At 42.1% G+C, this 27,836-nt stretch overlaps 1 protein-coding gene across 2 annotated transcripts in view; it reads left to right on the forward strand.

Annotated features, from left to right (window-relative positions):
- plxdc2b (plexin domain containing 2b) overlaps window positions 1-27,552 on the forward strand; it is a 160,134-nt gene extending 132,582 nt beyond the window's left edge. Inside the window, exons 12-14 of one of the 2 annotated variants that reach the window (XM_072688055.1) lie at window positions 3,916-3,954; window positions 21,023-21,183; window positions 24,072-27,552. In XM_072688055.1, the coding sequence (XP_072544156.1) occupies window positions 3,916-3,954; window positions 21,023-21,183; window positions 24,072-24,191 (320 nt within the window). In that variant the 3' untranslated portion in view covers window positions 24,192-27,552. The remainder of the gene's footprint in view (window positions 1-3,915; window positions 3,955-21,022; window positions 21,184-24,071) is intronic. The other variant, XM_072688056.1, reaches the window with a different exon arrangement.
- Window positions 27,553-27,836: the final 284 nt, after the last annotated feature.

Raw genomic sequence — 27,836 nt, forward strand, 5'->3', positions numbered from 1 at the left:
AAACAGACAGAAGGAAAGAATATGGATGAGAAAACCGATAGAGACACTTGTGAATATAACTCCACCATCATAAGACTTGCGAGACTTGAGACTTCCTCCTTTGTCGAAGGGGGAAAAGGGGGTTCCCCTTTTGAGTCTTGGTTTCTCTCAAGGTTTCTTCCTCTCAACCCGAGGGAGTTTTTCCTGGCCACTGTTGCCACTAGCTTGCTCTAAAGAGGCTCGGACCCGAATTTCTGTAAAGCTGCTTTGTGACAATATTCGTTGTAAAAAGCGCTATATGAATACATTTTGATTGATTGATTGATTGATTGACTTAACACACCCCCTGTAATTCTGAAAGGGCTTGTTAATGAGAAGCAGGGAAAGTACTGAAATGTGCAGACATCGACGAACACGCTGCAAGCACTCAGATCATGTTTTTCAGGAGCTTACACACAGCGATTGAGACAGTGCTAAGCAAATGCCGATTTGTCTCCGACCGAGGCTTTTGTCACCGAACTTAAAAATCAGGACTAAAATTGTGTAGTGTGAACCTGGTGTTACCTAAATAGTATTAAACTTAGCTTGAGAGTACACAGGTCTAAAAAAACATGCCTATTATACCCTTCAATGGTCACTGAAACATGCTGCTAATTAGTGAACATTTGACACTCATTCAGAACCCTCTTAGTGTGTAAAGTTGAATGCTTTCTAATTGCTGTGGGCAGCACAAAGCTCACAGACAACTGCTCGTCTGAGTGGGCCGTTTGAACTCGCAACAGAAAGGCGTCGAGAAACACACACACACACTCACAAATTACCAGACTTAGATCAGAAGGCATGGCAGATCAAGTTCAGTTCAGGCTGGAGAACTGTTATAATAAATTAAAGCTCTTTCTCTCTCTTACTCTCTCTTTCTCCCCCTCTACCTTTTTTCTCTCTTTCTTTCTCTAAGCTGTGTGTGGCTGTTGTATGCTGCTGGTTTGTGCACAGGCAAGTGTGTTGAGTCTTTCCTTGAGAAAGGAGGGCAGGTCTTGTGGATATTTGGTCATTGGGTTTGAGCAACTGCCTTTTGCCTCTCGTTGCAAGAAGAAGACAAAGGTCTTGTGGACATTTGGTCACTGAGTCTGAACCACTGTCTTGTACCTCCTGGTGCAAGAGGGACACAAAGGTCTTGCAGATTTGTCTACAAGCTTCCCAGAGACTTCTGTCCCACAGCTCCTTTCCCTAGAAAGATAAAGCCACTGTACTTTTAAGACCAGCCGGCGGTATATGATTGGTCCTTAATGACATCCAGCCAGAGGCTGTGTTGACTGATGTCACATAGAAGCATGGAAGGTGTTTTCCAGTTGACACATCTGCTAGGACATGGCTGCGGGCGGAGCAATTTCATTTATTATCTATATACAGTCAATCTACAGTGAGTTTGTGCTCCCGTCTTTTGGTTAGGGGGTATGCGAAGCTTGGTCACCTGAGGGACATCTGAAGGGGACCTTGGGGCTTTCTCCTGAGTTGAAAGGAAAGCTTTTTGGCAGCGGCTCGCTTTTTGGCAGCGACTCGCAATCGCTTTGGCAGCGATTGGGTGCATCCTGATCCCTGTGTCTGCACTGGTTTCCTTCTTCCTCTCAAAAACTCTCAGGTTGTGTGTGGTACCCTGCGATGGACTGGTGCTCTGTGCAGTGCTCATCTACACTTAGCTGAGTCTTGCCCAAGGACTCTTATTGGCATATGCTGCACAGTCCCCCAGACTAGGAATCGAACCTTAGTCTCGCCTCTCGCGGGATACGGTAGCTCACTGGCTGGTAGTGGTGTTATCCGCTGCGCCACACCAACTACCATCCCTGTCTTGCGCCCAATGATTCCGGGTAGGCTCTGGACATGCTGTATTGCTGACCAGGAAGAAGCAGAATATACCATCGATGGATGGGTGGATGGGTGGTTCAGCCCATGGTCCGGACTTTTTTTAGGTGTGTAGTCAGAGAGCTGTGATCGTGAACATCTGGGGTCATCTCTCTCTCTCACACCTTAGCTTTTATCCCTTGATCTGTCTCTTCCTTCTTCTCTTCTTCTCCAATTCTGAGCCCTTCTATGAGTACACCACACACACACACACGTGAGAGGGGAAGAAGAATACAGAATGCAGAAAGAAGGGAAATGGATTTGAAATGAGTAAATTTCACTCTCAGACGATTCATTTCAATTTCACGGCTGGACTGTGCGAGTGCTGCTCTGTGGGACGGAACAGGAGGATACAGGGAACAAATGGCACAAGATTTAGAAAAACACACACACACACACACACTCATATTGACATGACGGAGAGAACAAGTTTCTGTTGAATTATAACATGCTGAAAGAAGTTCTCTTATAACTGGTGGTGTAACGCATCACAGATGATGCGCCACCCACCCCCCACACTCATGAGCCCTGGAGTAATCGCCAAAGTTTGACAGTGACAGTGTGGAGCCCAGTTTTACGGCTGCAGATTGAGCAGCTGTCAGTGTGTGGATGATACGGTCTGTAAACATTGAGCCACGAGCGTCATAAGGTAACACATCAGGCACGACCACACATCTGCAGCCCCATCACTCTGGTGTGTGAAAGGAGAGCAGAGGTTGATTAGTGTGAGGAGTGGGAGTGTTATATGGACTCGGGCTGAATGTGAAAAGGAGAGATTAAGTTGAACCTCAGTTACAACTCCACTATTAACTTTTACTGTGGAACAGGATGAAAGAGAAAGAGGCTCCACCACTACATCACATACAGACCATGTCAAAATAAAAGTCACTAATACAAATGAAGTAACAGACAGCGTCAAAATAAGTCACTGATACAAATTAACAGACCATGTCAGAATAAAAGTCACTAATATAAACAAACAGACCATGTCAGAATAAAAGTCACTAATATAAACAAACAGACATTGTCAAAATTAAAGTCACTAATACAAATAAAGTAACAGACAGTGTCAAAATAAGTCACTAATAAAAATGAAGTAACAGACAGTGTCAAAATAAGTCACTGATACAAATGAACAGACCATGTCAGAATAAAAGTCACTAATATAAACAAACAGACTGTATCAAAATAAAAGTCACTAATATAAACAAACAGACATTCTCAAAATGAAAGTCACTAATACAAATGAAGTGACAGTGTCAAAATTAAAGTCACTAATACAAACAGACCATGTCAAAATAAGTCACTAATACAAATGAAGTAGCAGACAGTGTCAAATTAAAGTCACTAATACAAACAGACCATGCCAGAATAAAAGCCATTAATATAAACAAACAGATCATGCCAAAATAAAAGTCACTAATATAAACAAACAGACCATGCCAGAATAAAAGCCACTAATACAAATGAACAAACAGGCTGTGTTAAAAGTCCAGTCTTGTTACATTAGCTAGCACCACTCTAGTAATGGGGAAGAAGGAGGCTCATCCCACTTGTCCAGCGAGAGCGAGGTCAGTTATGCTCTTAGTTATGGTCTTTTGGAATCTTAACTGTGCATGTCTTTGGCATCACCAGGGAACAAACTCTCCTGATGAAGTACCAACACTTAGACAGTCGTGCCACTCAGACTTAATTTCCCCACTGTGGGACTAATAAAGAATTATCTTATTTTATCTTAAGCTTGGTGGACTGTTAAGTTCGGACTGTGATGAACAGAAATGTGTCAATCTACCACATCCATTTTGTCCTCTGAACATTCTCCCCTAAAAGCTACTTGATCTTCTACATTAGGAGGTCATTAAGTATGAGCATTGCTGCATCCATGCTACAAGATAACACTAATTTTTACTTGCATTGAAACATAAAGGCAGGAAAGTAAGTGGACTACTAAACTGTAACAGCTGTTTAAACCGTACTCTGTTACAGCCAAAGAACCTCAGCCTCACGCTGTCTGTCCTTCTCTTCTGTCTTCCACAGATGACACCAAGATTGCCCTTCATCTCAAAGACAACGGAGGTAGGATCTTGCCAGTGTTACCATCTGTAGTATGTACATGGTTTAGTGGGTTGTGTGTGTGTGTGTGTGTGTGTGTGTGTGTGTGTGTGTGTGTGTGTGTGTGTGTGTGTGTGTTTGTCTCTCTCTCTCTCTGGGAAACAGAGAGGGCCGGGTGTTCAGTTCAAACGTCCTTGTCACACTCTGACATTTCAACATGTCACAAAACAGAGCACCTGAAAAGAACCTTGACCTCTTCATACAAATGTGTGTGTGCGGAAAGTGTGTGTTTGTGTGTGTGTGTGGTGTATCCAGAAATCCAGGCCTGATTCATTTTCCATCTTATTTTGAGGCACTGAGCCAATTCATTTCCTCACACTGGAGTCAAGCACACATTCCTTATCATACCAAGTCTCTCTCTCCCGCTCTCTCTCTCTCTCTCTCTCTCTCTCTCTCTCTTTCTCTTTCATTCTCTCTCCGCTGTCTCTGTCCCTCTTTCTTTATTTCTCACCACCCCCTTTTACTCTCCATCTTACTCACTGTCTTCTCTCTCTCTCTACCTTCTCTCTCTCACTTATTCTCTTTCTGCTCTCTCTCTTTCTCTTTCTCTCTTTCTGCTCTCTCTTTCTCTCTTTCTCTCTCTCTTTCATTCTCTCTCTGCTGTCTCTCTTTTATTCTCTCTCTGCTGTCTCTCTCCCTCTCTTAGCCTTCACTCTCTCTCTATTTCTCAGCACCCCATTTTTTCTCTCCATCTTACTTCTCTCTCTCTCTCTCCCTCTCTCTCTCTCTCTCTCTCTCTCTCTATTTGTCTCTCTTTCTCTCTCTCTGCCTTTTTAGAGTTTCTTGGCTAAATGAAAGGTGTTTAAATGTATCTCTGCCTTCTTATTCTCTCTCTCTCTCTTTCTCTATCTCACTCTCTCTTTCATTCTTTCTCTCTGCTGTCTCTCTCTCTCCCCCTCTCTCCCTCTCTCAGCCTTCACTCCATTTCTCAGCACCCCCTTTTCTCTCTCCATCTTACTCACTGCCTTTTCTCTCTATCTATCTTCTCTCTATCTTCTCTCTGTCTCTCTCTCTCTCTCTCTCTCTCTCTCTCTCCATCCTCCTCTGACCCCTCTCACTCTCTCTCTCTTCTCTGTGGAAGCTTCAGTGTGATGGAGCTCATGTGGTTTTGATTAGGAGCGTGCTCAGTGTTTTCCTGCTCTGGGAAACAGCGAGCTGGACGGCAGCTGAAGTTTCTATCATTAAAACAGAACGATGCACCGGCGGCCAAATGAACAGCGCTGCCAAAATAAGCCTTTCCCTGTCTCGTTCTCTATTAGCCCAGATAAAGCGGAGGTAATGTTGCTGTTTGTGTGATGAAGTTGGTCAAGGAGTCAGGCCTGGTCTTAAAGGGCCACCAGCACTGTTCCGACTCACTGAAGAAGTGAAGCTCAGGCACGTTTCTTTTGGCTTTATCCTTTCCTCGTAAAAGTGGCCATCGACGGAATGTTCTCCTATTTCCCACGATTTCAGCATTTGAAATCAAGTGAAGCGCAACAGGACACTTTATTAGAAACCCCTGCTTATTAGCTAGTACAGCCCGTCAGTGACACTGAAGCACAGCTCTATCAGTCGTCAGCAGTGAAGGTGCACTGACACTGACATACAGCCTTGTCAGTGGTCAGCATTGACATTGAGGTACAGCTCTGTCAGTGGTCAGCAGTGACACTAATGTACAGCCCTATCACTGGTCAGCAGTGACATTGATGTACTGCCTTGTCAGTGGTCAGCAGTGGCTTCTAACATACAGCCCTGACAGTGGACAGCCCTGACACTAACATACAACCCTGTCAGTGGTCAGCATTTTTACTAACATACAGTCCTGTCAGTGGTCAGGACTGACACTGACATACAGCCTCTTGAGTGGTCAGCACTGACAATGTCTTGTGTAAAACCTCCAGCAGTGCGGCTGTGCCTTATACAGTCATGCCACCACACACACATCCATACTGAGAATGGTCCATCTTCCAAATTAGATCTGGTCAGCAGTGGCCCTGTGAACAGACCCTGGTGGGGGGGGGGTGATAAACGGTACGCCTCATGAAGTGACCATTGATTGTAAGTATAAGGCAAAGGTTTCCAGTAAAGTATATGTTGTGTTGAATTACTGTATTGTAGCGCGGCCTGCCATCGCTCTCGCTCTGCCTGTGTAATTAGCTGTAATTAGAGTTTATTGCTTGGTAGGATTACCAGGAGGCTGAGAGGTGGAATTGCTGAGCCAGAGCGAGAAAAGGAAGCAGCCTGTGGTCTGTCACATTGGTGCTAGCAACTTATTTTAGATAAACGTCTGAAAAATGCAAACGCTTGACTGAAAATTTATCTGAGGTAGGCAGAAGTTGCAGGTAAAGGACGAGTGAAGCTTTCCCGTGTGGCTGCACTCGGCTCCAACAGAACTGCAGCCTTCAGGAGCTTCCGCCGGTCCTCACAGAACACACTGCATATTTAGGCTGAGCTCTGCTGCCGAGAGCTGACTGTTCTTCTCACCAATCCCATTAAATGTGTGTGCTGTGTGAATGTGTGTGTGTGTGTGTGACATGGAAGATGTGGAGCATGGCAACCTGCTCAAACAAGACAAAGAAAATCACCAAGGAAAGAACTTTCATAAGCATGTTCACACACACACACACACACACACTTTTCCATACTCAGTTCTCCTTTTCATCTCTCCAGCCCTCCATCCCGTAACCTTGAGGAGCAGCATTTAGCGCTAAAGCGATTAGCGTCAGTGCTAAGCAGTAAGAGATGGCTGCCCTGAGGACGCTACCTCAGGCCCAGTAAAGCAGCTATATGAGCCTATTTTCTCTGCCACCGTAATAAAGCTGGAAGCAGAAACCCGGGAGCGTTCTCATCAGCTTTATGAGATTGCCTGCTGTGAGGAGGATTTGAAGAGATGACAGCAAGGGGTCAATAGCAGGGAATGGTGAATGGGAGATGATTACAAGCTGTTAGTTCACCTGCTTATCCTGTGGCTCAAGAGCCATTTATCCCAATTATAGCAAGATATGCTACGTCTTAATGCTAGTTCTAGTCATCTTAACAGTATCGGCTAAAGCACGGCGGTGGGTTGGGGGTGGGGGGGCAGCTCTGTAATGTAATCTGTGGGAGATTCTGCTGATTCATATAGAGATTCATATGCATGGTCTTTTCAATCTAGAGTGTCTGTGAAATAGTACTGATGGGTGAAAACTGAATTCTGTTTGCAGTACACTGCAAAAAAACAAAATGATAATTTGGCAAGTGAAATGATCTTAAATCTAGTCATTAAGTCATTATATTGAAATTTCATTTTTCAGTCATTGTGTGTTGTAAATTTGTCTGGATTATATTTTGAAACAAGCACAATTATCTGACCGTAGAATAAAGGCTGGTTTATAATACAGAGAACAGAATATAATACATTACAAATATACAATATTAGTGGCTGCCCATATAGAGTCTACAAATACATAAATACATATACTCAAAATACATATTCATATACATATACTCTGGGTAAGAACTTTGGGTACACTGGTAAAAGTATAAGATCCTTGAGGAATTCTTGGAGGTTCTTCAGATAGAAACTGTGGAGGAGCCTTTGAGGAACCTTTTTCTTCTAAAAAAAACTTTTCTTAAAAGTTCCTTAAAAGACCTTATGAGGTTCCCCTGCAGTTTCAAATTGAAGATCCTCAAAGATCTTATACTTTTAACAGTGTAGCTGTTATCAAGCTTCAGGTAGAATTCTGGTTGGATATTTGACACCCTCTTTTGGACAGAATTGGTAGAGTTACCTTACTATTAGCTTTATTTAACCAATTCTGCAAGCATCTCCGATGTGTGTTCAGGGTCATTTCCCATTTGGAACAATCAGTTGTGTCCAAGAGTTATCTTGCTGATGGTTTGAGGTTATTCTGAGGGAATTCTTGAGGGAATTCTGAAGTAGTCCTCCTTCTTCATTATTTCATCCACTTGCAATGCACCAGTTCCACTGACAGCAGAAGCCCAAATGTAATCTTAGTTAGTTGTGTTTGAAGGTGTCAATTTTTTTGGGATGAAAATCTGAGCTTTCTTGGATGCCAGCCTCTTAGCCTATGTTGATGTAAAACTCACTAGACTGTTGACAGTAACACACTGGTGTTCCAGCAGCTTCTATGCTTTCATGGCAGGCCTGCAACTTGCTTGTGGTTCTTTCTGACCATCCGAACCCGTTTCCTATTAGCTGAGGGTGAAATTTGAGTCTTTAGACTCTCTAGACCTTGGCAAAGTGGCTACCCATCCCAAAAACCTGCCCTTATGTATAGCTGTTTGAACTGATTGATACTGAATTTGAAATCTTCAGTTATTTAGAAACGTCTCCAAGAGGCATTCCTAACTTATGGAAATCTCCAAGCACCCTTCTCAGTTCTGCACTGAACTCCTTTGACTTTGCCATCGAACTGTATGTTGGCCAACCCAATGAGTGTGTCTGTATATTGTTATATAAGAGACTTTAAAGCTGCCTGAGACTAACAGTACATACAGTGAAATAAATTAAGATATAATAGTGTGTCTAATCTATTTAAATTTGTTCAATACACTTTAATTAAATGTTGGGTTTGTCTTTTTTAAATTAATTTAAATACAATTACAAATACAATACAATTTTTTTTCTTTAGACCATGGTAAACCCAAACCCTCCCCAGTCACTTGTCTCATGAACAAAGCCAAAATAGGACATTGCTTTAAGCTTAAGTAGCCTACCGACAGTACAGGAAAATCCTAAGCTGCTCAGCAAAACTTGTAATCACATTTGCTGAGTGAACAATAAACAATTATGACCTGAAATGGCTTGATACTTTTAGCGATACACGTCTTTGAAATGTGGACTTCATGTTCCTTTCTTACCAGGAAACATCAGCCGAGGCTTTGTCCGTGCTCTGTATTACATCAGGACCATTGTAAGAACTAATTACTAATAATAACTGATAACTATTACATACTGTGGTGATCATCTTGTATTCATTTTTTAAAAGTGCAGTGATGTATTTATATATATATTTTTTTTTTATATATATATATATATATATATATATAAAGGAGAAGACTGAGACCTGAGACTGAACTCTTTAAAAACAAATAATGTTTCATTACATGTTTATTACGGCCTTCTGGTGGACACCAGACTTTCCTCAACATAAAGAAGGATATTCACCAAATCACAAATCAGTTTGAGTTGAGTACGAATTCTGCTGGTTTAGATGCAGAGTAAACACACCCCAAATCTCATCACAGTGCGTGACCCCACAAAGTGGTCTGATTTCAGACTGAGGTGTTTGGAGTTGTGTTCCATTTTGTGAATATTTAGTTTGTAAAAATTTGTAGACAGACTTTAAACAGGCTGTGCAGCATGATGACCCAGGAATATCTCAGAACTAGAGGCCTTCGGCAAAAACTATGAGAGTTAAAAGAATGAAAAGGTTGTTACTTAGTACTGACTTGGTAAAGTGGCCAAATCTTTTATATTTTAACATTTTAATTTATTATTATTTATCTGTTTGTCTGATTTTTTACATTTATTTTTTTTTATTTTATTTTTGGTACTGCCAATTAACCAATCGTTTGTAGCAAAATGTGCTGTTTGGCCAAGGGTGCCCAAACTTTGAGGATTAAAAAAAAAACTTTTTTTCATTTGTTTTGTTCAGTCATAGAAACAGCGAGTGTCTTTCTCAGCAGTCAGCATTCCAGGGCTCCAGGGTTTCAACAAGCTAATAAGAAAAACCTGAATGCGTTTGACCAACCTATTAAAAGCCTGGGTTGTGAAGGAACACATAAAATTAGATGTAGATGTAAAATGTGCTGTTGAGTTATATAAAATGTCCGCTGGGCTTTTGGAACAAGGAGGTTGTTTAGGTATTCCCCTATAAAGTAAAAAACAGTGAGTGTATTCTCAATGTGCGGTTACATCCCAGCCCTGCTCATATGTCAATCGTTTCCCCAACTGACCACAGATGGCCTGATGTGAAGTTATATGTGATAGAAGAGCATTAGGCTAGAAAAGTAGACTCATTCAATCTGTCCCACACCACTCAACGAGACACTAATCACACTGCCCTGAGGCAGATACCTACTGCAGAATAGAGTAGATCATTTCTCTTCTCCTCTTAATAAACCGAAGCTTTGACCAAAATGTTGAAGCTTACATTAGGCCCGCAGTGAGGATGAAAATGTCAGTATGTGCTCCCTTTGGAAAGTATATAGTGGCATGCAATAGTTTGCACACCCTTGCTCAAAATGCGTGTCATTGTAAATGGCTAAGCTAGATTTTTTCTATGACCTTTCTAATGACCTGGTTTTCAGAAGGCATAGGGCTGAGGTGAAGGAAATTCTAAAATTCTGAATTCTGATTTGCTCTTCTAGCTATCCTGTCTCTGAATGTCCTAAACTTGATAACCTGATAACTGCCCTTTCTTAATTAAGTCACAAACTTGAGGAAACTGCCTGAAAACGCTATGCTATCTTCTGAAAGCCTTCTCCTTCTTTGTGGGCCTCAGAAATGGTCATTTTTAGTGATAAGTGCTTAGCAACTGCTGCTGATTTGTCTTGAGGAGTCAGTATTTAAAGCTACAATGTACATCACCTTGCTTTTCCTAGTAAAGGTTAACCAACCTTAGCCAACCTGACAAGCTAATTAAACCCTGATTATCCAGGACCTTAAAACTTTCCCTTTTCCCTCCAAAATTGTACATAACAACAATAATATCCAAAAGCCCTATTTGGGTGGGATTAGTTTTACATGATAAGGTGGGATAATGTATTTATTACCAGAGTTTCCAGAATTATTACCAAAGTGATTCTAGTCCAGACCCGTCAGTCATGTTTACGGACTGCACGTGTGCTCCCACATCAGTAAAGATTCTGCCACTTTTTACCTTCTGTAAAATGAGCCGTAAAAATAACCTCCGGTTATAGTGTTCCTGTGTGAATCGTCAGGTGGGTAAACACTCCATCATATCCAGTGCAGCCATCCATGGAAGCACTTGAGGAGGTGTTTATTTTCGTTATGCATGGCACAGATACCTCGGGTCGTTCTCGGTCAAATCCAGAATGTTTCTGGCAGCTTTAGGCAAGTCATTGTGTAACATAGCCTGTAGCCTTCATATGTGTTATAAGACTGGTCATCCGCAGCACTGGCGGTTTCTTCTAGAAGACAGGAAGCATGTGTAGGTACATGAAGGAACTGTCATTCCTTTCCAAGCTGAATATGAAGGATATTTGAGCTTCTGAAAGTCTAAGAAAGCAGCGCCTCAAAACGAGGTCATGAGGCGTCTAAACTTGGCCGAGAGCAAAAATGTCGAGGTGATAAATTATTGTGCTCTTTTCTTCTATTCCGGTGCAGAGGGAAAATGAGAAGAATGTAAATGCATTAATTTCATTGATCAAGTGCTTTTCTTTTGATGTGCATCCAAGTTGAGACATCTCAGAAATAGGCAATCCAGCAAGTCACAGGCAAAACAAGCCCCTCTGGCATAATTAAAATGAGAAAAATGAATGTGTTCATAATCCGTCATAGCACATTTTCCAAAGTGCTTTGTCATGCTTCTGTTGCACCGCATTGTGCACATTACTGCTGAGGGTCTTAGGAGGAATTGGATTATGACAGATGAAAGTGTTTATAGGGTTATAAGTCTGAGTAGCACATTTCTGTCATGTATGCTTGTGTTGCATTGCGTCGCCACTTCCTGCCATAATGTGTCTTCATCAAGACAATTCAGGAGGTGAGAGGGGGGACTGGTTTCAGGGCCTTGCATCTGAAGCGGAACAGAGCTGGGAAGAGTAAGTGAGCTTCTGAACCTCTGCAGGTGCGTTTATCTTGAAGTTGAGAGCTTTTGCCTTCACAGTGATATAGGGTTAGCACAAAGGAGTGGAGGACGTTCCTGGGTTTTCACACTTGTCCCGAATGCATAAGCTCATACCTGGGGCCGAGATTTTGGGCTCGTTTGGGGGAGGGGCTAATTATCGCTTAAAGAATTCCACAGGGGCAGCGGAGCGATTGCGCAAGTTCGTACATCATTGTAGGGTTTAAGTTTATCCGTTAGTTGCTTTTCATTCTTTTCTTTGGATACAAACAGCACTTTCTGGAGGCACGGCATGGCACCATGCAGGAACACCGGCAAACAAGAAGCCGTTCTCCTTGGAGAAGTAGTTGGAGTAGTCACATGACAACACAGCGACTTTTGTCCCAGGCTCAAAAGCAACTTTCACACTTGACCAAACGTCCAGTTAAATTTGCAGCCAGTTAATACACTTTTATTGCAATTGGACAATAGTGATCTTTACATTAAGGACATTGTTCTGCCAGCTACCAGTGATTTTCACCTAAAAAACCATGCCTGTGAACAAAGATTAGGGTCAGGTGTTTAGGGTTAGGATTTGGGTTAGCTTTGACTTGGCCACTGAAGACCTCTCAGCCTCTGGGCTAAGAGATGCTGAGTTTTCAGGGCCGGCCTTATGTAGACAGTGCCTGGGTGGTATGATAGAGTTTCCACACAGTTGATCAAACAGTTGCATCCAATTTCATTTGGCTTCTAGGGGCTAAACCTAACAAATAATGTTGTAGGCCACAGCAAGGCCTACTGCCATGGGTAAACATTGTGGGGAGTAAAGTTACACCACCAACCATATCTGACTATTAACCCTACGTCACTATGAATCCAAAGTGTGTTTTGTGTGTGTGTGTGTGTGTGTGTGTGTGTGTGTATGGACATGGACACTATATTGACAAAAGTATTGTGGTTGTGTTTGTCTAAGACAGTGAAAGGTCCTACAGGAAGCTCCAGGATGTGCATTGATCACTCATGCAGCTGTGCAGAGGTCAGATAGACATTGCAGACCTCTCTCCCTCTCTCTCACTGTATTTTTCTCTTGAGCAGATGGCAGTGTTGCTTTCCAGGGAACAGAGTCTTCTGCAGGAAGTTGTGTCCCACTTCTACTTTTTTGGCTTTTTGTTTATGTTCTCGTGAGACTCAGATAAACTCCACTAATTCCACTTACTACAGATCAGCTGCTTGAGTGCAGGACACAGCTGCACTGCGTGTCAACTTGCTTATATCCCGCATTGGTTCTTTTAGTTAATGGCAATTGTGAAAGTATTGTGAAAGTGTATCCTGATTTTGACTTGTGAGTGAAAAAGATATTGCCATGTTTAATAATCTGGTAATAAATAAGTTCAAATCTGTGGTCAGATAAACTAGGCGTGATCGCTGTCATCCCTGTTTACTCTAAATATCACTTATAGAAAAAACCCTGCAGTGTGAAGAAGGCTTGAAGGTCTCATCAAGCAGCACACTCTGTTTCCATCAGAAGAGCTTCCAGAGGAAAGGAAAATGAACATAGTTGTCTGGAAAGGGATACCAATGACTTTTCTATAGCTCTAGGACTCCAGCTGAGAAACCATGTTGAGAGCCATTGTCTCCAAATGTTGGACACAGAAAAATGAGACTGACTCATTTAAGAAGTTAAAAAACAACCCAGATGAATATGGCAGGAACTGCAGTTCTTGCACACCTACGATAAGATCAACATTCAGAATTCTGCCATTAGAAGGAGAAGTCAGAGAGCTGCAAGGTGACATGGGTTGTGATACATTGGATGTAAAGCTAACATTCCACAATGAGAACATAATGCCCACCATGGTGGGGATGCTTTGCTTTTTCAGGATCTGGATGTTGCCTGCAGGAGAATGAAGCCCAAGCACAATTGGGTTATGTAACAGGACAATAATCCAAAGCACAAGTGCAAGTCCAACCAAAATCTAACCTCAACCATAACTTACTACACCTAAAACTAATTATAGATTTGTTTAGTGGAAAATTTCCCTTTTTCTTCCAATTTGGTTCTGTCAATTAACCCACCCGTTCACACCACCTCTTTTCGAACTGCCACCGATGCGGCATTGCCAGGTAGCAGACACTCTTGGTCAGCTGTGCTCTCTCAGGCTCTGGCTTGTGATAGCAAAGCAGCCAAGCTCACCTAAAATTGATTCTAAACTTATCCTAATCTAACCTTAACCTAAACTCATGTAATTTTCTTACCTGAACCAACACCTTAACCTAAACTTAAGCCTAACCATAACCTAACCTAAATATAACCTAACCCTAGAAATAGAATAATTGATCAGCAACTCATGATCTGTATTTTGCGAGTTTCTGCAGTGTTGTGCAAGGTCACAGGACCTAAACCTAAACCTAATCCTCCTTGACCTAACCCTTACCCTAAACTTGGCCTAATAGAATGTGAAGTTCTTACCGTTTCTGCAAGAGTTCTCCATTAATTCCTTTTTTAGAAGCTTAATTTTCTCAGTTCTTCTTCGAGTACATGGCAGGTTTTGTGTATTTGGCAAAACAGCGCCATCAGTGGACGGCAGCTATAGTGTGAGTTAAAAGTGAGTCTTTAAATATGTATAACATTTCTTTGTGCAAATGTTATTCATTTATTAGGGTTCACTTTTAGTCATATATGTATGAATTGTATGAGATCTTTTTGCTCTGAATGGCTCAAAAGAAACAAAACTAAGGTTTTGGAGTTTCCTCGTCCTGGTTCAAGTCCTGACTTGAACTTCGATGAGATGCTGTGGCAGGACCTTGAACAGGCCATTCATTCTCGAAAGCAGGCATTAAAGCAGCTCTGCCAAGAAGAGTGGGCCAGAGTTCTTTCACAGTGACGTGAAAGACTAATTTCCAGATCCTATACTAAATATGAAAGTCTGAAACCTGATGTCCAACATGAAATGTGAGGAAATGTGGGAGTTTAAAGTGTTTTAAGTAAAAATGTGAGAAGTTCAAAGTGTAGAGGAGAGAATGCAACAGTACATGAATTAGAAGGATCATTTTTAGTGTGTTAATGTGTGTGTGTGTGTATGTGTGACATGACTTTTCCATTAGTGGCTGAGAGAAACAAGCTTTAAGGGCTGTTGAACGTGCACTACAAAAGCACTGGAGCAGGAAGGGCACGTTAATCTAGCCATTACACACTCTTACATGCTCATACCATCACATGCACAAACACACATGCACTTACTCACACACACACGAATACATATGTTTCATTCTACATAATAGAGGCGTCTTAAATATCTGAACGTCTGTCTCTCTCTCTCTCTCTCTCCCTCTGTATAAAAGCCTGTTCAATTCCATTAGCTCTGTTTAAAGGTCATTTAGCTCTGCTCTGCTTTAATGGAATGTGAGCGAGGTTAACAGCTTCTGCTAAAACACATCTGTGTGTCAACACCAGGCCCTAAGCTGTAACTCTTCTCATTTGTGTGTGTGTGTGTATATCATTCATGTATGTAGAATATATGAACCATGAAGCTACGAAATTCAGCTTCATGTTCCAGTGAATGTGTAAAAGTCAGGAATCTGTCCTCCAAGTGTCCCCTTGGGTTTTCTCCATGTGTTCCGGTTTCCTCCCACCCCTGAATGCTATTTGGCTTTACCAAGCTGCCCCTAGATGTGAGTGGGTGTGTGTCTAGGGGGTATTCCTGCTTTGCTCCCAGTAATTCCAGGCGGATATGAGGACTGATTGTTGAATTTACAACATACGGTTTAAAGCAAGCTGCATGTGCAGAGAGACTTTATTAGGGCTAAAGCAATTCCCAGTGTCAGGACAGGCAGAGGTCAAGAAACTGGCAAGTAGGTACAACCCAGACGAAACCATAATCCAGGTCACAGAATGTGGGAGAGGCTCAAACCCAGAATAAACAACAAAAGACCCACAAACACACAGGATCACAGTGACTTCACCAAGAACATCCATAACAGATGTGCTTTAGATCCCAGATGCTAATCAGTCCAGTCATGAACAGCACCTGTCTGCTGAAGATGGGGCTCAGATGAAGGGCAGAGCTTAGCCCTTGCACACTGGAGCACATGACTTGTGCATAAGCTCCCCCCTGAGGCCAGCAGAAGAAGACATTACAAGATGGGTGTGGCTACGGCTTGTATTCCCAGTCCCTGACATTTTAGAATCCTTATTATGTCAGACATGTTTTGGCTTCAGTTCTGCTCCTGAAGTCCTAAGCAATGGGAGAGCTTGCTTGGCATTATCTGCCTAGGTACCACAAGGACACATTTCCTGATTGGACAGTTTTTCATTTGGCATTTTAATACTTTGATCCTTATGTTTTCAACCAGGCTTAGCAATGAACTTGAAGTTTGAGTTTAAATATCATATCAAACACGATTATTCCGTTAAATAATAATGTACAAAACATGACAGGCATATTTTCAGTTCCTAGAAATCATTAGACCTTCTCTGAAGATCTGAGACATCCCGGAGGGTTCGCTATTAAGCAGAGAGACAAAGAGATGCACGTACATTTGTATTAAAAGCATGTCTGGCAGGCAGTGCAGACTGCTTATTTCTTTTGGAACGGCGGATATCAGGCTGCAGAAGCGCGTAAGAGCGCTGTAGTGAAGAGTGTGTGGTGAATGGGGTCGGGAGCACATGAGTGTGTGACAGAATGAGAGGAGTGAGAGATGAGAAGCGTGGAGCACAGAGCAGAGGGAATAATCAGACAGCATTAATAAAGCAATCCCGCTCCAGCTGTGAGAGCTGTGTAATTTATCCCAATAAATAAATGATTGGCATGTGTGCGCTGTGTTCCTGTGCGTGAATGTTTCATATCATGCGCACACACACACACACACACACACACACACCCTCAGGGAAGGAGAGGAGAGGGAAATAAGCGTGCTAATCAAAGTGGATGAGTGTGGAGAGGAGGAATGAGTTAATCATGTGCTTAGAGAGAGAGGAGAAGGGCCGACAAAAAGCTTTTGTCTTATTGAGAGTCAAAACATTATGACCACCTGCCTAATACCCTGTTGGTAGTGCACATACTGTCAGACCAGCTCTACAACCAAGACATTTCAGCAGATCTATTAAGTCCTGTAAGTCTCAAGGCAGAATCACAGCAGATCCGCCTTGTTGTTCCCGCACATCCCACAGATGCTCAGTCGGATCGAGATCTGGGGAATTTAGAGATCAGTGCTGCTTTGGCTGAGAATTTGCAATTACTGGAATTGCAAACTTTTCATGTTCTTTATGCTCTTCATGGTCTTCACGCTCTTTACATTGGTCGTGCTCTTCCTGTTCTTCACTCTTCACACTCATCGTGCTCTATTCACTTTATACTCTTCCTGTTCTTCACACTCTTTACATTCTTCACGCTCGCCGTGCTCTTCAGGCTCTTCTTGTCCTTCATACTCTCTAAACTCTTCACGCTAGCTGTGCTCTTCAGGCTCTTCCTGTTCGTCATATTCTTTAGACTCTTCACGCTCATCGAGCTCTTCAGGCTCTTCCTGTCCTTCACACTCTTTACACTCTTCACGCTCGCCGTGCTCTTCAGGCTCTTCCTGTCCTTCACACTCTTTACACTCTTAATGCTCGCCGTGCTCTTCAGGCTCTTCCTGTCCTTCACACTCTTTACACTCTTCACGCTCGCCGTGCTCTTCAGGCTCTTCCTGTCCTTCACACTCTTTACACTCTTCATGCTCATCGTGCTCTTCAGGATCTTCCTGTCCTTCACACTCTCCACGATCGTCGTGCCCTTCAGGCTCTTCCTGTCCTTCACACTCTTTACACTCTTCACACTCCTCATGCTCTAATCACTTTATACTCTTCCTGTCCTTCACACTCTTTACATTCTTCACACTCTTCATTCTCTTCTCTTCATGCTCTTCACCCTCTATGCACTTTGTACTCTTCAAGCTCTTCACGCCTGTCGTGCTCATCATGCTCTTCACGTTCTTCCTGTTCCTGTACCTGTGTGTAGTTCAGGTTTTGAGCGGGTTGTTAACCTCAGGTTAGGCTTGTCGCTCAAGCCTGGCACAGCCTCGTTTTAAAAGCTTTAACATGGCAAGCACTCTAGCATATGTGTGTGTGTGTGTTTGTGTGTGTGTGTGTGTGTGTGTGTGTGGAAACGCTAGGCTGGAGCGATGCTAATCTCCCCCCAGCACTCTGTTCAGGTCGAGAGGCTGCTGAATGCAGAATATTCAGTCAGAGAGGAGGGAAGCCTTAGCTGTAGCTGAGCACTACAGTCGACACAAAGGCCAGCAGTTCTGCAGACTGCTGAGACACTTCAGCTTGAACCTCAGCTGATCAGCCAACACATGTTTACTTCTTACTAAGCTTGCACTGGAGCTAGCAGGCTAATGCAGCTAACATGCTATAGAAGCTTAAATCTTACCAATTACTCTTAAAACCACACACATACGGAAGCCCATTCCCACCAGGTGGAGGAGACACCACCACCAAAACTCCAAATTTCAACTTAGCATCTTGAAATAATGACCTCATTTCCGTTAAAACGTTTGACCGCATATCATATAGACAAGCTAAACTATAGATTCATGTCTACTGACAGCTTCATATCAAATGTAGAATGTCTTTCATAAGCTGTGGTTCATCTTAAACAACTTAAATAGCTTTCAAGTTCTTTGCCGTTAGCTTAGCACTAACATGCTAGTACAAGCCCATTAGGTTGTAGTAGTAATTAGCATCCTACTGTTTTATTTATTTTTTTGACCTCTAATGTCAAAATATACTAATTAATACACTGTTATAATCAATATTTTGATAAGCTGCTCTCCTATCTGGTGGGAATGGGCTTCCATTAAAGAAGGACACTAGTAGCTTAAAGCCTGAATTTCACACAGTGTCAGAAACCATAAAGGAAAGTCTACTTAAGCGTACTCAGTTACTTAGTATGTGGTGCTTTTAGCATAGTTTACACAATGCTAGTTACTGTACTTACAGTCATCTTCATTGCTTGTTTGCTACTGTAGCCTTGTTGCGCTACCCAGGAGGCACCGGACGTCAATTGGAAGTCAGAAAGATGTTGCATCTGTCTGACAGATCATTGTTAATCAACAATGTCAATCAAGAAAGTTAATCAAAAATGAAAATCGAGTTGAATTCAAAACCCAACATTGTACAGACGTTGAATTCAAAGTCACATTAGGTTGACATTAAGTTTCAACATTAGACAGATGTTGAATTCTGATTGATTAACACCATGATTTATGACTAACAACATATAAACGTCTGACATTGTTAGACTTTTACGTTGTGTGGACGTTAACATTAACATTAGGTTTGGCAGACGTGTTTGAAAGTCTTTTGGTTACCTCACAACTAAATGTTGCCATTTTACATCCATATGATTTTGGTATTTGACGTTTGGAAGACGTTGAATTCAACAAAATATCAACGTCAGCTTTCGTCACTATTCTACCTCAAATTGACGTTGGCATTAGACATTATTCTAATGCGAACATCATGGCCTACATTCAAGCAGATAACAACATCTATCAACGTTGGTGATCAGCTGGGCAGTGTAAACCTATAGACGCACCAAACATGTCTCCGCTAAAGAAACTTGCTTTAGTGAGAAATGGTGTAAACGAGGTTCTGGGTGTATTTCTCCGTGACTTTGTGAAGAGATGTTGATGTCCTCTCTGAACTCACATCTATAGAGAGGAGAGTGCTCCGCTGTAGCATTGCTCCTCAGTGGAAACATACCAGGCATTGTTTAAATCAGGGGATTTTTCTTTGGCTTGTGGTTTTTAATCATTGACGTCTGTCAGACATATTAGTGGTGAGGTGACGCAGATGCTGAAAGCTCGAGCGTTCGTGTTTTTCTTCTTTTTGACTAATGGATTTAATCCTTGTTATCAGCGTTCCTCATTTTCTGTTTATGAGGAACAGCTTCTGTCTGGTTCTGGTCCTCTCTTGTTTAAAAACAAAACCTGGACATCAATGCGGCGAGGTCACTGATGGCAGAGGAGCCTGCCAGCGGTGTCCTTAAAGACATAACAAATCAAGCTGTACAACCTTAACCTTTCACCATCACTCAGTCTCTGTCCATGAGACCACAACACAGCTCTGTTGAGAAATGGTTCAGCAGTGCAGATAACAGGCTAAACACTGCCCCCTTCTGTCTGTGGGAACTGTCCTGCATGTTTTGGTTGTTTTCCTGCTGAAACGCATGGGCCTAGATCCAACTAATCAGCCCATCAAAAAGAACTTCCTGAGATGAAGTGTGTGTTGTGTAGATGGTTAAATATGTAAATGGTTTAATATGTTAAATAAGGCTATGGGTAGTAGGGGTCTTTTAAACTCTTTTAAACTCTCTTTTAAAAGACAGCACAGATGTTCCTGTACCTTCTGCCAGACAGCAGCAGTGAAAAAAGTCCATGTGCGGGATAAGTGGGGTCCTTTACAATGCTGATGGCCTTACGAGTGCAGCGTGTGGTGTGAATGTCTGTGACAGAGGGGAGAGAGACCCCTAGGCTCAGATCTTCTCAGCTGTCCTCATTGTTCGCTGTAGGGTCTTGCGGTCTGAGGCATTGCATGATGCAGCTGCTCAGGATGCTCTTCACAGTCCCTCTGTAGAACATGGTGTGGATTGGAGGAGGAAGATGAGCTTTCCTCAGTCTCCGCAGGAAGTAGAGGCACTGCTGGGCTTTCTTGGCTATGGAGCAGGTGTTGAGGGACCACATCATGTTCTCTGTGATGTTCGGGGGATGGGGGGGGGGGTTTGCCTTGCACTCTTCTATTCTTCTATCTTATTTAAACTTTTTAGATTTTTAGTTTGGTTTGCTCTTGCTTGTTGAAGTGCATGGAATCACCATGTTAGATCCAAACAGCTATTGGGGCCTTCAGAAAGAAGGTTGTAGATTTAAAAAGATCTCAGAACACAACTGCCGACATGGCCAGGTCAGGCTGTCCTACAAGTCAGCCCAATAGCAGACCACAAGATGCGTAAAGAAATCTCCTATATTGCTATAATGTCATTACGGGACCTACAGGTAGCTCTTGCCTCAGCTGATGTCAAAGGATAACATGTACCATCAGAAAGAGATGGTGATTTTGATGGGAGGTGTTTGAGGAATGAAAGTTTTCATTTTCTTTCAGGATTTCATTCATGACTGTGTGTATACAGAGAAGGAGCAGGTAGCTTACTAGTCTGTGTTTGAGTGAGAGCTGTAGGATTGTGGTGATCTAAACTGTTTGTCTGCGTTTGTGTGTTTTCCAGCTGCAGCAGCAGAGAGTACAGCAGAGCGCGACAAGCACCCTCTCCACACAGGCCTGATTCTGGGAATGCTGATGCTGATGCTGGTGATGGTGGCTGTTGTCCTGGTGACCGTGTACATCTACCACCACCCTAGCTCTGCCGCGGGTCTCTTCTTCATTGAGGTATTGTTTGTGTGTGTATATGTGTGTGTGTGTGTGTGTGTGTGTGTGCTGAGGCTGAGTGGCCATCGATCAAATTATTGGTGACAGGGATTGTGAGTTGAATGAGTGAGAGCGATTAAATCGTGGATCAGCCCCAGGTTCTTTCAGGACTTTCTAAACATAGTGTCTTTTGTACATTTCTGATGCCAGTGAGCAAGACCTGCCTTACTTAGCCTTACTTACCAATCATTTAGCACTTAGTAGCAGCAATGGGAACCCCTCAGGGCCTTCTAGGCCTTCAGGGAATTGTTGAATTCTTGAAAAGCTAAACAGGACAACTTTCCAATCCATTTTTTTCTCAGCAGTATCCAGGTAGACGCAGGTAAAAAGCTCTACTATCGGTTGGGACATTATTGGTGGAACTAGGCCAAAGATTTCAGGTTAACCTCCAACAGTTAGAATCTGTTGCGTCTGTGAAACATCACTCTAGGCCAGAGGTGGGCAAGATTGGTCCTGAATGGCCGGATTCCTTCACAGTTTTGTGCTTTTCCTTCTTAGTCACACCTGATTCAGCATACCCGCTAATTGCCAGCTTTAGTAGGTCTGTTAGAGCAGGGAAATCAGCTTACTGTGCTGGACTCCTGTTGTTCACCCCTGCTCTAGACATTCTGTCCTAGATACATCACCTGATTGTACATGTGAGTGGTAGCTTAACCAGGATTCAGCAGCGGCAGCTCTGTGTTATGGAGTTATGCAAGCTAAAATATGACTTATTATCAATATGTCAATATGTTAAGCTTCAAATCAGAGCTTTGAAGGTTCATATTTAAACCAAATCGGCCATAAAATATTGCATTGCTGTTAGCTTAGCACTTGTATGCTGCTAGAATCTCATGGGGCGGGCATGGACTAGATTCAATGACCCTCTAGGCAAGGCACACTTCAGGAAATACTTGTTTTTGCACCTTTGACAGTGCAAGCTGAATTAGAGGTAAACAGCTAGCTCGTGTCTTGCCTTTTTACACTGTAATTTAAGGTCTTCAATAAAATGATATGCTAAATAAGCTCACATGACAGTGACTTCTACCACTGCAGTAACTAAACAGTACCCAATGATAGCCTGTAAGAGACGCCACCGGCAGGACCACAGACACCATATATCAAACTCCAGAAATGAGCCTTTTAAGCAGTTCTTCGTGATCGACATGACCGACTCTCTTGACTAATCGTTGCAGGCCCTGCACTCAAACATCTCTCTGTGTGGTTCATTATAATTATATGCCCTCATTAAAGCTTGTGCACCAGATCATAATTCACACTGACCTTGCCCCTCCGTCAGGGTGGCCTGTAATGATCATTCTTCAAATCACCAAGGATATGAACACTTTCATTTCTGTCTTACTCTGCAGCTGCAGTACAGCTGCTTGTGTGTAAACAGCTCCCTGAGCAGCACAAGTGTAATGAATGCTCTGCAGTCAAGGTCCCCATCAAACATAACCACAGAACAGCTTCAGCAGTCCCACTCAAGCTGGCTTCTGCTGAAAGTCTCTGTTTGTTTACAGATACGACTTTATAGCATCACTCATTTGAACAGCTTCATTCGAGGCTTTGCATGATTGTTAGTCTTAGGTTTTAGAGTATAAGTAAGGTCTAGCTGTAATGCAAACAGAAACAAAGAGACTTGAATTGACTGGATAATGCAGACTGGATGGATGGATGGATGGATGGATTGCTGAACGAATGGATGGGTGGGTGGATGGGTATAAAGGTAGGTGGGTGGATGGACGGATGAATGGGTGAATGGATGGATGGCTGGGTGGATGGGTAATTGAGTGGATGGACTGATGAGTGGATGTATGGGTGGATGGATGAATGAGAGGATAGATAGCTGGGTGGGTTGATCGGTGGGTGGATGAATTAACAGATGGGTGGATTGGTAGGTGGATGGGTAGGTAGGTGAATAGACTGATGACTTGATGGTTGGATTAATGTGAATAGATGGATAGTTGAGTGGATGGAAGAATGGATGGATGAATGGGAGGATAGATAACAGGGTGGGTTGATCCGTGGGTGGATGAATTAACAGATGGATGGATGGAGGAATGGATCGATTGATTAATGAATGAATTAATGGATGGGTGGATTGGTGGGTAAATGGAAGGTTTAATGGAGGGGAAGACAAATGAATGGATGGATTGATGGATAGGTGGATGGCTAAGTGAGTTGGTAGGTGGGTGGGTGGACTGATGGATGGATGGAATTATTTGACACCAGTGTTAGTTACAAACAACAACGCAGTGATTTGGCCTTTCGCAGCATTTGTTTCAATGTAAATAAATATACATTTACAATTTACACACATTTAGTGTTATGGTCTATATATAGTTATGGTTATATACTATATATAATTATGGTCTACAGATGAAATTTCAATTAAAAAATATATAACTCAAACATAGTTATAATTTATTTTTTTAATTATTTATTTATTATTATAGATTATTTTGCACAGATGAGATTTCAGTATATAATGTGAGAGTGATAACATGAACATTGGTACATCAGTTTCAGACTCACCATTTGATAAGTTGAAAAGCGCTCTACTCTTATGGTCTATATTTGGTAACAACACACTTTGTCACCATACCTGTATCATTCCACTAGTTAACAATAGTCGCTTTACTGTAAGCTGCCACAACTACTTTTTAGATGGGAGACTCTGCCCATAATAAAACAAATATGGAATACATATAGAAACCTTGTATGTCCAAAATCACAGTTTCACAGGAGAAGAAAAAACCTTTTAAACATTCAGAGGAAATCAGAGAAATCATCTTTCTGCTGCATCCAAATCACTGCTGCTATGTTATCTGTGAAAACGTCCAACACTCTTTTTTTTTCCCCTGCAGCGACGGCCCAGTCGATGGCCTGCAATGAAGTTCCGCCGGGGTTCAGGTCATCCGGCGTACGCCGAGGTGGAGCCCGTCGGCCAGGAAAAGGAAGGATTCATCGAGTCCGAGCAGTGCTGAGGTCCCAACCTTTGACCTTGTGAGCCCATGCACTGCCCTGCTTCCTCCTCAAGTTCACTCATCCACGTACAAACTGTAATCCCTCCTACACCTTCACCCCACCCCACCCCACCCTGTTTCAACGGCCCTCCATATGAATATGAAACGACAGCATTGAGCTAACAGTTCCTGAGGATAAAACAACAACTGGTAGTCTTGCGTTTCAACAGCTCGATACCTAAACGAGCCACGAGAAGGAGGTAAGGAAGCCATGACTCTGGAGCACACTGAGAAGGTTTGGCCCTTGTTTTTTTAACTGCAGGCTGAGCTCCTGAGTACTCAAAGCCCACTGGACCCCATTCTGACCTTGGAGCAGATGAACTGAGCGCAGTTGGAAGCATCGCGTTCCCCTCGGATTCGTCCATTCCTTTTGCCACAAAGGAAAATGTTTCGTCAGGGTCTGGAAAATCGCTTTAAAAGGAAAATCAGAGGTGTACATCTCCAATTTATGATTAGGAGAACTTAGTAGAACTTTATATATCTTTGAAATGGGTTTCTGGGTGATCTGTTTTTTTTTACGTTGATGTTTAAAGGTTTTTCTTATTTTCTCTTTGATTTTTATTTTATTTGATTTTTTTTGGAGGAGGAGGTTTGAAGCCTTTAGTACAAATTTTCTTGCTTAAATTTTTTAATGCAGTTACAACAAAAAAAGAATATTGTGCTTACGATTTCTGCTCCAACCCGGGAAAGGTTTGCTTACTGTAACCGACCTGCAACAGTACAGCATTGCTCAACTTTTCCACGCCTAGAGCTGAACCATATTTTACATTTTTGCACAGATCCTTTTAATGCACATATATTATTTTTTTATTTGTTTGGGAGTTTTTGTGTTACTAATGCAACGTTACAAGACAGGCGCTTGTGAGTTTGTGTACCCTTATGTGTCCCGTATGTGTGTAAATGTGCGTGAGCCTATGTTTGGATGCAGTTCCTTTTTCTTTCTATTATATATATATTTTTTAGATTTATATTTTTGTGGGGTTTTTTGTTTTCTACACTCTTAAAAATAAAGGTATAACGATGCCCTAGAGGAACCACTTTTGATTCAATTAAGAAAGAATCTTTGTGAAAGAAATCTTGTGTGAATAACCTTTTTAAGGTTTGTAGAAATGATGTAAAAGTTATTTGCAGTTTAATAATTCTTTACACTTTAAAGAGAGGCTCTTCTATGGCATCGTTAAAGGAGCCCTTCATACCTTGTTTTTTTAAGAGCAAGCGACACACTGATTGGAAACTCTTCATATCCTACTGCAAACGTTACTGATTTTACTGAGCTTAATTTTGCCATTTTACACTTTTGATGAATCATTTGTGATACTTGCGAGATAATTCCCTGCAATAGTCGTGCCAGTGACTGCTTCAATGATGTTTAAATATTACATTTCCAAGCCTTTACCCGTGTTCTCTACAAGGCTCTAATGGATACTAAACTACAGTCATTTCAAAAGCAATATACTGTTTGAAACTGACGGTTCACTGACGGTTTGAATACGTCACTGCGTTCACATAATCGACTGTAGTCATATGTAGGCACATACTACTAATTCCTACTGACATCATTCACCAGTGTTTTGGTATTATCAAGACCAAAGACCCTCATCACAGCATCAGAGCTACTGTCCTATCTCTCTCTAAGATGAGTCCAGAGATGAACGTGATGATGTAAATGATATAACGAATTAAAACAAAATGACAGAATAATTGAAAACATAGTTTCTGATGGCCACAAAAAAAGTTTAGATTTGTATTACAGCCATATGAACACAAATGCATATTATCGCTACCAAAATCGCATAAACATTTCTCTATTTCTCTCATTTCTCTATTTTTACATAGGCAGCTGCCTTTTAAGTTTGGGGAACATTTGCCAATGAATGGACCAACAGAAATGGTCTGAAATTTGACTTCTGAATTTAGATTCGAGGTTTTAAAAAGGTGCCATAGAATGCATTTTTTAAGTATTATAATCTGTTCTTATAAGTAGCACATTTAACAACCCTGTTATTTGAGCTCTGCTCTGATTGGCTGGTTTACTGAGAGGTAGTGTGATGGCTCACACAGAATCAACATGTCTAGCCATGATCTTGATAACTTTGTTTTCAGCACAGAAATGAGAACACTGTCTTTTTTATCCTGGTATCTTGTCGGTTAGCTGAATGGCCTCGGCTGGACCACTGCAAGGCTAGGAGGTAGCTCAGCACAGATGCCCACTTCATCATTCTCCATTCTAAGGCACCTTTGTAGTTAATACCCCATTTCTTTCTCCTGTAAAGCTACCGCTGGTTACACAACACACACTTCCTTTCACGTCTTAAAATGTAAACATCTCTATTTTAATACTCTATTTTAATATGTTTAGCTGCTGAACTGCTCAGCCTCAAATATTAAATAAATAATATACATAAATAAGTTAGTTCAGCTTCAAATGGAGCTGATTACACAGTGCTTTTTTTATTTAGCTCAACTTACAAGGTTAGTCCGAGGTTCTCCCGATTCACATTTTTTAATAGTGCAACACAGTCCGGAAGCCTCTGCCTCTTACTGAGCTGAAATTGCTTGGAGTCTGTGTTGGGCTATAGCACAGGTAACACAGGTAGTTCCTCCGCTCCCCACCTGCTGGTTAAGACTCCCCCTATGACTAAGTAGAGGGCTCAGCTTCTACGGTATGGCTGACTGCAAAACCAGAGTAAATAGAAGGGGCCACTAACTTTTAAGGACCTTTATGGAGAATCGTGAGTAAGTAAGTGATCTTACTAACCAGGTCCATGAGCTGCTTTGCATCTTCTAGTTCAGTTGAGTTAACTCAGAACAGAGCTGTGAATCAGTTGGGTTGAATTTTGTTCAGCGTGGCCACCAGAGAAAATTGTTAACGGATTACTGGCCTGCTTTGGGATTTGGATTTGTCCCTTCTGTGTCTTTGTTTGGGTTTATTTCTTTGTCCATCACCTGTTCAACTGGACTCATTTGACTAATTTGACTCCCAAGCTTATCTCTGCGAGTGTGTGCGTGGGTGGGATGTGTGTGTGTGTGTGTGTGTGTGTGTGCTCACATGACATTGAATCCTGCAATGGATGACTATTTTGTGAAATAATCGCAAAGCAACGAGACTTTGACAGATGAGGACAATTTTCCAGCTTGTTCTATCAACGGCAGACTTTTCTCTCAATTGGAGGCACATTAGGATTTTTGATAATCATGACAAGAGAGTCACGACCCGCTGAGAGCTGCTGAACGACTCGCCGATGTAACTCTGCGTGCTCCTCTGTAACTACTGTCATTTTGATTACATTTTAAAAAAGAATAAAGTTGTTTAAACAAGGTCTTCTTCTCTCCAGGCTGTCAAAACATCCCCTCTGAACCTCTGGCCTGTGTATATCAGATCTGCTGACCCTCTAAAAGAGTTCTCACCGAACAAATACTGCTCTTATAGTCTGTAGTATGTGTGATGGGCCTGCATTGCTGGGCATTTGTGAAGCAGATAGTACATTATACGCTACATGGACAAAAGTATCGGGACACCTACAGGAGCTTTTATGACATCTCATTCTAAATCAGTAGTCATTAATATGGAGTTGGCCCCCCTTTGCAGCTCTAACAGCAAGTTAG

This window comes from Salminus brasiliensis, chromosome 9, assembly GCF_030463535.1.
Source record: "Salminus brasiliensis chromosome 9, fSalBra1.hap2, whole genome shotgun sequence".
NCBI classification, from domain to species: domain Eukaryota; kingdom Metazoa; phylum Chordata; class Actinopteri; order Characiformes; family Bryconidae; genus Salminus; species Salminus brasiliensis.